The 12,948-nt window shown below is 35.1% G+C and overlaps 1 protein-coding gene across 16 annotated transcripts in view; it reads left to right on the forward strand.

Moving 5' to 3' along the window:
• The window catches only part of rims2b (regulating synaptic membrane exocytosis 2b), a 232,465-nt gene that overhangs the window by 29,669 nt on the left and 189,848 nt on the right, over nucleotides 1–12,948 (forward strand). For all 16 annotated transcript variants that reach the window (XM_056254608.1, XM_056254605.1, XM_056254609.1 and 13 more), the window contains exons 3-4: nucleotides 726–812; nucleotides 5,805–6,015. In XM_056254608.1, the coding sequence (XP_056110583.1) occupies nucleotides 726–812; nucleotides 5,805–6,015 (298 nt within the window). The remainder of the gene's footprint in view (nucleotides 1–725; nucleotides 813–5,804; nucleotides 6,016–12,948) is intronic.

Consider the following 12,948-nt stretch of genomic DNA (forward strand, 5'->3'; position numbering starts at 1 on the left):
AGTGTTGCTTCTTTTACTTGGTCCTCCATGAGTGCGAGTGTGCAACCAAAGTAGAAACCACAACTACCACAGGGTTTTCATTGGGTCCCATCTTCTTAGCGACCATCGGAGCCAGCTGATAAATTAAACTTTAGCCGAGTCCCGTAGGAAGGACGGCAAACACATCTTTCCGATCGACAAATGCCTTGATTGCAGTTCTCTGTTCGTCTTTTAAAATTAATGCGCTGTCGATTTCTTTTACAACAGACGCAATAGCGGAATCTATACATCTCAATTCTCCAGCTGCAGTCATCTCTGAGGGAAACCAGTTCAACCCAAGCGCTCTTTGATAACGCGATGATTACGTAACTGCATATCATCTGTCCATCATCGTATAAAGCCCGCCCTGGCAATTTGATTGGCCCGACTAATTCTGAACCGATCATAATTACTCCTCAATGGATCGAGTCCAGACCGAACTTCCCGACCAAAAAAATGTTGTGGGCGGGGTTCGGGCTGGCATCCAGGCTAGGTAGGGTTAGGTTCAGATGTAAAGATAGGGTTAGCACTATGTTTTTAGATAGGAATGTTGTTCCAGGATCAACAAAAGATGTTGATCCAAGAGCATGTCTTACTTGGCATAATCATGGCGACCAGTCCTACAAAATGCAAAGTGTAAGCGGGACAGAGAGAAAACACATTTCTTTGGTTCTTGCCACTTGATGTTGCTATGCTTGTCTGAACAGGTGGAACCCTTTCAGTGGAATCACTGAGCTGGTTAGTAATGTTCTTCAGCCCCAGTCAAAGTCCCCCAGTGAGGAGGAGCCAAAGCCGTAAGTACAGTGCAGGGGCTTCAATTCATGCCGCTAAAAGTAGCTAGTTCCCTTGTCCTGTGCTAAAAATCCTTTACCTATTTGGGTGTTCCCGGGCAAAAATGACTGGGCTTTTAAAATCGCTGCAAGTAAATCTCTCATTATGCTATCACCAAATATTGGATTCAGTCTTTTTGTCAGCTTGTTTCCTTTCAATTACAGATTTATTTTTGGAACTGATTGATCGTAGGCCACATTGATCTGAGCTTATAAACCTCAGTTTGTATGTTTGTTTGAGGTGAATAAACTTGAGTGAAGTTTATTCACTCAAACTTATTCACTTTTTCACTCTTTTTTCACTTGTTTAAGGAGTTAATTGAGGCAAAAGTCATAGTTAATAGTTAGTTAATATTGAGAATTGTAATCTAATCTAAAGTGTGACCAAAGATGGAATCCAATGTTTGTTAATAACTGATTTATAAGCAATTTTTTGGTCACACTTTAGATTAGGGTCCAATTCTCACTAGTATCTAATAATTAACTACATCTTTTGCCTCAATAAACTCCTAATTACTGCTTTATTTATAGTAAGGTAGTTGTTAAGTTTAGGTGTTGGGTAAGATTAAGGGATTTAGAGTAGTGTCATGCAGAATAAGGCACTACTATGTGCTTTATAAGTACTAATAAATAGCCAATAGTAATATGCATGCTAATAAACAACTAGTTAATAGTGAGAATTGGACTCCTAACTAAAGTGTTACCCAATTTTTTGTAAGTCGGTCATTTTTGACCTGGAACACCACAAGTGTAACAAGGTGGAAAAAATCCAAAAGTGGTTATGCCTTGAGCAAAGTCAGTAAGTTTTTGTCCAATGCGAATTATGCAATAACAAGCTTTTTTAGGAAAAAGAAAATCCTCTCTGATTGGGTCTTAACTTGTATTCAGGAAAAAGAAAAATCGTTCCCTGGGTCAAAATGACTAGAACACAACGTGGTTTAATCCAAGTGGGCCAAGCAGAACTGGTGTGATGGTCTAGTCTAGTGGGTTTGACCCCCATAGTTTGTCACTACTCTAGTAAAGAAATGTTCTGGGTTCAAAAGTACTTAAATCATGTGGAAGTTACCATGTGCACAACAGTGGCGGAGCCAGGATTTTTTCATAGGGGTGGCCAGGCAAGGGCCAGCAAACAGTCTGGGGTGGCATTTAAATCTTAATTATTTTAAGATAAAAATTAGTTTAAATAATGTATTGGACTGTTTTAGTGGCTTCCAACACAACTGAATACAGTTCATTTGTACTTAATTGTAATTGAGATAGTAGCCTATTAGGAATCATAGAATACTGAGTGAATTTGATCTTTTTTATTATTATTACCACCTCCAGGCATATTAATAAAGAGTACACACACTATAGCTAAAGTTCAACTTGCTCAGTTAGCTTGGTTCTGGTTCTCAAAACCCCCAACATTGTTGCACCTTCATGGATGAGACATGCAGATAACTACTGTGGTTCGAAGATTATTTAACCTTCATTGAATTTGATATAATCAATTAACTCTTCAACTTTCTATATTAGTTGTCAAAATAAAGAATCTAAACCGTTCTATCATACCTAAATTAAAAAGGGGGGGAAACATCTCTTTTGAATCCCTATGTGCAAGAATGTGAACAAGGCGGAAGTAAACAGCACATAAATAGAATTACGAAATAGAAAGAGAATTACGTTGTTGTTTCTTTGACTGGACATATGCGACTCACTCAAAACGGTCTCGCAACCCCCCAGTTGAGGAACATCGAATAGGCTACTATGCTCCGATCACTGCTCAAGCTCATTCGGTATTTCCGCACTCGTTTGACTTGCGCCTGGCGCTGAGGTGAAGTTGGAGTGCGCGTCTGAAAAGTCTCACGTTTTTTGTGGTCTTAAAGCGACGGTTCTGTGTTTTAAAAACAAAATTCTTGTAAAAAATAAGAGCGAGACAGAAACAGCAGTTGTGAGAGGGGTGGCCAAAGGGGTGGCCAAGCTTAAGCCAAGGGTGGCCATGGCCACCCCTGGCCACCCCCTGGCTCCGCCACTGGTGCACAAACAGATAAAACCCTGCTAACAGTGTGCATATACTCAAGTTGTTTTTTGACGGACCATTTTATCAGTCTACCAAATTGTATGTCAACACAACATGTTCAATCCATTAGCCATGCGTGACCGATGACAGCGGATATTCATGTACTCTTGCGGAGAGACAATGTCAGATAGTTTCAGTGTGGACACGTTATCGATTTTCCAGGGCTCAAACTGAATATCATGATTTGTAGTGCATGTGCAGTAAAACCCGTCCCTGTCATACTTCACTGTTCCATACGACTTAAAAACAATGGAAAATACCCCCTGGATCAATATTCATTTGATGAGTAAGTGTTTTCTCTGGATAAATTATTGATTGAGTCTGTCTGCATTAGATTTGGATCTTGTCAAACTGGAACGCTCTCTTATCATCTTACAAGTCTTGTTAAAGTATTAGATGCATCCTGTCAATGTTTACTGTCTTATTTTAATATGGTTTGCCTGATGAATGTAGCATAGGTGGAATTAACCCAGAGTTTAAAGCCTATATATATAATGCAATTACTACTAAATAAAGAACTTAATAAGAGTCATGTTTACACCCCCAGTGCTCTCTTAAACCCGAAGAACCACAATAATCATGTGGCAAACTATTAAGGTTTTAAACACTAAAAAGTGATCAGTTGACTTACTTAAAAAAAGTGAGGAAACCCGTTGCCTTAAAAATAAAATTATTACGTAAATAAACTTCATGCATAATTGAAAAAATTAAGCTGTGAACTTGACAATTCCACATAACTTAATTCTTTCAATTATATATGAAGTTTATTTACTTAAAAAAGCGAGGAAACCCATTGCCTTAAAATTATTAAGTTAAGTCAACTGATCACTTTTTACAGTTGCAAAAAAAAAAATTTTTTTAATAGTTTTTAAAAAAAATTTTTTATATAGAATCTACTTGTACTTTTCATGAAATGGGTAGAAATCAGTGTTATTTTCTATTATTTGTACACAATTATAGCATTTATTAATATTTTGAATTGGTTTTCATTTTAATTTTAAATGTTAATTTTAACATTTAATATTTTAGTATTTTATAGGTGCTTTTGCAAGTTCTATAGTTTTTTTATATTTATCTTTTTATTTCAGTTTTAGTTTCATCATAAATGTATTAATTTCAGTTATTTGCCAAGGCAACATTTCTGTTTTAATCCTATATTTTTTTATTTTATTTCAGCTTTATTTCAATTAACAAACATTCTCATTCTTGTTAACAACACTTATAAAGCAATGAAACTGCAAATATCACATTTGTTGGAGAGCTATTGAGACTACAGCAGGAATGAAAATTCCAAACCAACTTCAGGATTTTATTTAAAAGAAAAAAATAAGCATAGGTGGGTGTAAGCAGATCGCACACAAAAAAAAGAAAAAAGTATGAATAAGATTCAGACAAATTTGCTAAATCTAAAATAGTTAAGTATTGCCACGAATGTTGAAAAAAAATGTGCCTCCTGAACCAGTTTTGGTATTGTTATCTATATTGAAAATGACATAAGTTAAAGGGATATATACTCCACCCAAAAATGAAAATTCTGTCATCATTTACTCACCCTCAAGTTGTTGCAAACTTGTATGAGTTTCTTTCTGCTGAACACAAAGGAAGATATTTTGAAGAACGATTGGAACCAAACAGTTGTTTGGCACCATTGACTTCCATAGTAGAAAAAAGAAAAATACTATGGAAGTCAATGGTGCCAAAGTTCCAATCGTTCTTCAAAATATCTTCCTTTGTGTTCAGCAGAAGAAAGAAACTCATACAAGTTTGCAACAACTTGAGGGTGAGTAAATGATGACAGAATTTTCATATTTGGGTGGAGTATCCCTTTAAGACATCAATGAAGTAACATCATCTTCTACAACATGATGAGAATATAAGTAATCTCAAACCATTTTTTCCCTTTTACAATTATTTACATTTTTAATATGTAAAGTTTATTGATAGAAATTTATAATTATTCTTATTTAAAAAATATAAAAAAATTTACTGAAAAGGCACCCTATTTGTGTGAGCAATTTGTTATTTTTTCTTCTTCTTTTTATTTGCAGTAACATTGCATGTTATGCTGAACATAAAAGCACTTTTTTGCTGAATTATTTTCATATTCCTGATCAGTTTTGCATAATTGTTAATTAACAGGTGACAAAGCTATCATTGCACAAACTCATTTACACGACAACAGTGTTTTGGGGGCCTGCAAATGCAAACTTTTGAAAACGGGTTTCAAAGTGCAAGTTTTTGAAAACACCTTCATCGTCTCCATGTAAACTACAAAATGTGAATTTGTAAAAAAAAAGGTAACATCGTCTACATCCAAAAAGCGTTTACATCCAAAGCACATGGCACCCTTTAGCGTCAATATGAGATGCAGATATATATGGGGCAGAAGGCGCCTCCTAGTGGTCTAACCCTAACACTATCCCAGACCTAAACCTACCCATAACCGAAGCGTGTTATATTGACGCTAAAGGGTGCCATCCGTAGACGGGCTTTGGTGCCATATGCGTTGGATGTAGACGCTTTGGCAAAAGCGTCAGTATATGACGCCTTGGGATGAGAATGCGTTGGTATTACATGTTCAGTAATAGCACGTAGTGTTTCTTTAAAGGTGACATCGCCAACTACTGGCCTGGCATGCATAATACACCATTTATAATCATTTTCATGGATCTGTGTGGACGGGGATCGTTTAGACAACGTTGTCGTCTGTATGCAAAAAAAAACAAAGGAAAAACATTTCAGTTTTTAGTACATCGTTGTCGTGTAAACGTACCCTCATACTGATCCAGGAGCAGCACTTCACACCTGACTCTCCTCCCCAAATGTAGATCAAGACAATTACAGGAAAATACTAAAATGACCCAAACCTAAATGTGCCTCTCTGCTCTCCACAGGAAGTTGCACCAGCAGTTTGAGATGTATAAGGACCAGGTGAAGAAGATCGGAGAGGAGGCTCAGAAGAATCCGGAGCAGAAGGGAGACTCGCCCATCTGTGGGATCTGCCACAAAACCAAGTTTGCCGATGGCTGCGGCCACGTCTGTTCCTATTGCCAAAATAAGTTCTGCGCACGCTGTGGAGGACGCGTCTCGCTCCGGTCCAACAAAGTACGTCTGAACCCTCTCTCACCGTAAAATCTATAGACAAGTTGTATAAAGACCCTGTCTACTGTATGTGGCCTTGTGTCTCTGTCTGTATCTTATGTTCATTTTCGACATCTTTCAGATTGTGTTTCTGGGTTTGGTGGCTTTTTACTAAACAGGAAGTTAGCTGTTTAAGGGATTAAGTCCTTAACCACTAGAGGGTGCTGAAATGTAAAAAGAAAATAAAGCCCCACAATAGAGTGTCTCCCTAACTCTTGAGGCCTAGTTGAACAAGCTCTGAGTTTCAGAGTATTAGAGTTGACAAAACCTTACAAATCCAACCTAGTTTAGATCAGGTTCAGCGGGCTCAAAACACTGAAACGTGCACCTGAAAGTGTGTCATGTGCTGCGAACAGCCAATCACAAGGAACATGGAGAGCGTCAGATTGATTAACTTGATTCACTTATTCACTCTTTTTTCACTTGTGAGGTACATAAGCTCAGAAAACAAGTTGATGACACGATTGGGTAACACTTCAGTTTAGGGTCCAATTCTCACTATTTAGTTGCTTATTATCATGCATATTTCTAGGATTTTGGCTGTTAATTAGTAGTTATAAAGCACATACTATACTACTGCCTTCTTCTGCATGACCATATTCTGACACAAGAGAGAGCTGACACAATTCACTTCTCTGATAAAGAGATGAAGAGATCGTTATGAAAAACATCCTGAATTTAAATGCATTTAAAAGGCAGAAAATAAACCCTGCTGCAGTGAGTTTAAAAAGCCAGCTAAATGAAAATATCTGACTATATGCATGTGTATCAACTGAATTTGCATACTTTATACAAGTTCACAAAGAACTAAAAAGAAAACACACAAGCTTAATCCGTTTAAAAGTTTTTTATTTTAAAGTTTGTATTTATATATTAATTTAAATGCAAAGTTTAATATTAATTGTTAATTCATATAATAATTATATGAATTATACATAATTATAATTGATATAATATAAATATAATCAATAATTAATAGTCACTTTACTTACAACTGATTGGCAACAGTTTTGGGAACTTTAACAGAATAAAACCTGCTCCGGACCAGGTTAGCTGTAGCGCAAGTTTGCTCAAACTAATCTCAAATTTACCTGAACTGAAACCGGCTTCATGCAACAGGCTTCTGGTGTGTAGTTTGTGGGGTGTTGTTTTCTAAATAGCCCTCCTCTGCTCTTAATGCCATGACCATGACAGAATATATATATATATATATATATATATATAGAGTGCTGGTCAGAATTATTTGCCCCCTTGGTAAATATGATCAAAGATGGCTGTAAAAAATAAATCTGCATTTATAATCCTTTTGATATTCGATCTAAAAAAAATGGCAAATATCTAACCTTTCATTGAAGTAAAAGAATTGAAAGTGGGGGGAAAATCACATTATGAAATAAATGTTTTTTCTCCAAAACACATTGGGAACAATTATTTGCCCCCTTTTATTAAATACTTTTTGCAACCTCCTTTTTCCAAGATAACAGCTCTGAGTTTTCTCCTATAATGCCTGATGAGTTTGGAGAACAACCGACAACAGATCAGAGACCATTCCTCCATACAGAATCTCTCCAGATCCTTCAGATTCCCAGATCCATGTTGGTGCTTCTTCTCTTCAGTTCAGCCCAGTCATTTTCTATAGGGTTCAGTTTAGGGGACTGGGATTGGGGGACTGGGACCCATTTTTGTTTTGATTTTGATGTTTGTTTTTGGATCACTGTCCTGTTGGAAGATCCAACCACTGCCCATTATAAGATTTCAAGCAGAGGTTGTCAGGTTTTGATTTTTTATCTGTTGGTATTTGATCGAATCCATGATGCCATGTATCTGAACAAGATGTCCAGGACCTCTGGCAGAAAATTAGGCCCACAACATTAAAGATACAGCAGAGTATTTCATTTTACACATGGGGTACTTCTTTATCCCTGTGTGCACCAAACCCATCTTAAGTGTTTGCTGCCCACTCATAGAAAATGAGTGGGCTGAACTGAAGAGAAGAAGCACCAACATGGATCTGGGAATCTGAAGGATCTGGAGAGATTCTGTTTGGAGGAATGGTCTCTGATCTCTTGTCGGGTGTTCTCCAAACTCATCAGGCATTATAGGAGAAAACTCAGAGCTGTTATCTTGGAAAAAGGAGGTTGCAAAAAGTATTTAATAAGAGGGGGCAAATAATTGTTCCCAATGTGTTTTGGAGAAAAACATTTATTTCATAATGTGATTTTCCCCCCACTTTCAATTCTTTTACTTCCCCCCCTCTGGTCTAAATCACTGCTTCTGCGGAATTATTTTTTAAATTAATTTAATCTCCCCCTCAACAGTAATCAATGCTATTTCATCAATAGACCATATAAAATATCTAATATAAAGATTAAAGAAATATGCAACACGCACGTTTAAACAACAATAAAATCAAAACTATTAGCGTTCCCGCTCCTGTGATGAGAGATACACATTTAAGTTTCCAGTGGCCTTAATTCGTGGCTTTTCAAAATGTCAGAAAGCGTTTTGTGATTTTGTATGAAATATTGAAATTTATAAATTAGTCTTTTGGCACACCTGGCCGAGTGGCACTACAAATTTTTTCTAAATTCGGGTTTTATTCTAGCATGTTAAATTAGTGTTCGATGAACGTGCTGGTGCATTCACTTGGATTTTTTTTTTCTCATAACAGAGAAAAGAACTTAAAATAGGCGTACTCTGTCGTTTCTGGTCATGCAAATAAGAGTAAGACATCATTCAGAACTGTAAAAGGTCTACTTTTATGTTTGTACCCTCACAATAACAACAAAACGTTATGCTTTTGTAAAATAAAGAAAACCAACCGGATGCGCTTTCTGCCGCCTCGGTCTCCGTGAACTAGAGCGCGTCACAGAAATGAACTAAAACTCTATAGGCGACTTGACCCAGTCACGATAAGAAATATGTCTATAGAAAGCTTGAGTGAACAAATATTCTCTGATTATGTAATCCATATGAAACCAACGAGAGGTACAGAGGCAATCTGCTCAAATTTGGATTTAAAAACAATTATTTGTTGACATATTCCGATATTGTTTCATTAAAGTTCATAATTAATATAAATGTTACTTTAGCAGCTGCATGAAATACCCACTGTAGTTCGTGATTAATTTTCATGAAATACAAACATCCCCCCCTCTGCTTTTTTCACAAATCTCACATTTATATACATACACACAAACACACACACACACACACACACACACACACACACACACACGTAATTGTATACACTGTTTTTTTTTACTTTCTATTCATCAAAGAATCCTAGAAACGAATCAAGGTTTCGACAAAAATATTAAGATGTAGCTACCGTTTTTTACCCCGAAACACTTCATAATAACTTTCATGTATCAACAAATCATGATAGAATATATATTACCTTAATCATTATTTAATGTAAATTAAAATGCTTACAAATGTCATTCAACTTTTTATTTATATGATCACGCACTTCTTGAAAATCTTCAAACTTCAGTTCATATACCACCTAATGCACTTTCTTTTTACATTTACAAATGCAAAAAGGTGTTTGGTAGCTATGAGTGATCTGGATGTTCAACAGAAAATTTAACAATATAAGAATGACTGGTCCCACTTTATAGGTGTCTTTACTATGTAGGTAGGTGTACAGTATGTACTATGTAGGTTAGTTTGCAGGGGTTAGTTTGATTACTTTAAGGGAACACTGTTCAAACTGTTTGTATTACATTGTTTTGATAAATGAAATATTTTCTTGAAACAATTATTTGTTTTCTCCTGTTGTATGATTCAAGGAATATCCTGTTAAAGGATATAGTATACTTAATGTTGAGGCAATAAAAAAAACATGTTTTGCACCATAACTACAATCATGTGTTATTAAGACATAACTAACCTGCGTTGTTACAGTAGCTAAACGTCCAAAGCCCATAAAGGTGTTAAATAGTTAATAGTAAACATTTAGAAACATTTGGCAATTATGAATAGATTGGGTACCTCAAAAACAGGAACAAATAATTAATAAAAGATTTGTAAAGTGTAAATAGTAGAAGTCTGCATACACCACAGCAAACAAAGACCACAAGTGTGACTTTTACAGACTGTGGTATGAGTTAATGAATAATATGTTAACAATGAATATTTTTTGTGAAATGCTTAAAATTACCAATAAGATAATTAAAGTGTGTTAGATAATTTATAAATTGAATTTTTAAGACATTTAGCGTTCAAATGTACAGCAAATGTAATACGCTTTTAATCATTGTATAATTTCTTTTAAAATCAATATTAGATTTTTAAGAAGTGCATGATCATATGAATAGAAAGTTTAATGATATTTGTAAGCATTTCAATGTACATTAAATAATGATCTATTAATCATTATGTAATGTTTAGTAAGTTCAATAGTAAACATTAACAAACACATTATCTCATAGTTCTATGTGAATATATATATATATATATATATATATATATATTAATAACTAATGATCTGTTAAGCATATCATGTTTGTTAATGATTTATTAATGAAAGTTACTATGTCATCACATGAATACATTTCATATAAATAAATGTAGCCTTAGTGAGCATAAGAGACTTCTTTCAAAAACATAAAATAATAATAATAATAATAATTCAACACTTTTTACCACACTGAAAAAAAGAAGATTTTTGCTGCTTGTTAAAATTACTTAATTAAAATGAGTTAAAGCAACACAATTGCTATACATTTAGTCCTAACTTAATTTAATTGTGTTCAATCCACTTAAATATATTTAAAATTGAATTTAACTTAATCCATTTGTGTTGGGTTTACATGAGTCATTTTCTGTTAACAGAAATTGGGTGGATGATTTTTCCCAGCATCCTTTGCATATGGCTGGATCAGGAGAGTAATGTTAAAAAGTTGAAGTTTTTGTGGTTGCTGGAGATTAGAGCAGACAGTCTTTTAATGGTACAACATAACTGAATGTCAAATACAAACAGGTATTTTCCGTTACTCAAAATCACAGACTTTAATATAATGGGATCTACTCAATATATTTGAACTGAAATAACTAAAAAACATTGATTAAGTTAAACTAAAAATAGATTTAAAATGATGAGAAATCAATTTAGTGTAACCTCTTGCCTTAAAAAAATTAGTTATTTTTTTAAAGAAAGAAATCTTTGTCTTTTTGTTTTATGAAACCAACACAGGCTGTTCAACACTGTTTCCACTAGTAGGCGTTATTGTCCGTTCAGTGATTCAGCCCTTCCTCTGTTCCTCGTGCGTTTGTGATTTCAAAATAGCTAATATGAATTTTTTGTCTGACTGCAGTTTTGTCTTTCAGCAGTCAGTGAACCATTGGAGTTTAGACTTGAATACATGAATCAATATTAATATCACAGTACATTTCCCTCTGTTCCTCTCTGTGGATCTCCTTTTCTTATCTTTACTGTCTTGCACTATGTCCATTACTCCAGTCTTAAGTGTCACACGACACAATCCTTCAGAAATCACTATGCTGATTTGCTGCTAAAGAAACATTTCTTAATATTATCAAAGTTGAAAACAGTTGTGTATCTGCTTAATGTTTTTGTAGAAAAATGAGACCCTTTTTTCGGGAATAAAATAGAACAGCATTTATTTGAAGTAGAAATCTGTTGTAACATTATTAACGTCTTTACTGACACTTTTAATGAATTTAATGCATCGTTGTGAATACAAGTATTAATTTACTGACCCCAAACTTTTAAACGGTAGTGTGTATTTGCATTTTGACATTATTTCCATGATATTTTTGCGCATTTTACTCCAAAAACACTAATGTGGAAAAAGATCTGATCGTGAGATACACCATACTACCTTTTATGCTGATTTTTTATTTAAAAATGATAGTATTTGTATTATTTATTTATTTTTACATTTGGAACAAAGCAATATTTTCTCTTGAATTTTGGGATGAAATGTGACAATTAAAATTAGCCCGCAAGAAGATTCAACAAGTGTCCAACACTTACACAACAGTAACTGACCGAAAATCAAAGAGGAAAGCAATTCACTAAACTGCGACTCTGACATAATTTCAAGAGATTTATTTTTTTAAAATGTAGCTTTTATCAATGAGGCCCCAGTTTTGAAAACAGACACTGAGCTTTGATTGTGCTATAGAACCTCAGACAGCAGAAAGCATAGAGATTATTTACATCCTAATTTGTCTGCCACCTGTACTCTTTGCCCTCTTAGGAGTTGAAGAATGTGGAAAATAACTTTACTGATGGTCAATTGTTAACCAGCGACTAATTCACTATTCACAGCTCATGAATGATGAATGATGTGCATAATGCATAGTGTTTAGTGAGGGTGCAGCTGTAGGAAGATCTGTACATGCTTCTGATGAGATAACACTGTGATAAACAGCACTTGTATAGTTAGAACTGCTTACTCTGCTTGAGTTCTTGTTGGAGGCAAAAGACGTCTTTTCAGGTGTCCCACAAAACAGTATTGCGGGTTTTGTTGAGATCTCAGCGTTAGCTTCTTAAATCAGAATATGCAGGACCGCAAACCAACTATATATACATGGTAGTTTTATGTAAACTTTTTATCTGCTTATCTGGCATGTTAGAGTTTTGTTTGATTTGTTTCACTGGCTTGAGATCAAAATGGATGGTTACAATATAAGTGTGTTAAATTTGATGAACTGTGATGAACTTTAAAAGGTATTTCTAGATCAGCAAGTGGTTTTATTCCCATGGTGCTATGTGCTTCCTGCTGGACAGTGAGTGTGGAGCTGTGTGAAGGCAGCTGGTGTTGGGGTGTCATGGACACCGGCGCTGCTGTGTCTGATGTCAGTGTCAATGGCTCCACATGTTAGTGAGGCCACGGATTGAGTTGCCCCCGCAGTGCTAGATGA

The sequence above is a fragment of the Rhinichthys klamathensis genome, unplaced genomic scaffold (assembly GCF_029890125.1).
Source record: "Rhinichthys klamathensis goyatoka isolate OS25496 unplaced genomic scaffold, OSU_Roscu_1.1 h1tg000111l_1, whole genome shotgun sequence".
NCBI classification, from domain to species: Eukaryota; Metazoa; Chordata; class Actinopteri; order Cypriniformes; family Leuciscidae; genus Rhinichthys; species Rhinichthys klamathensis.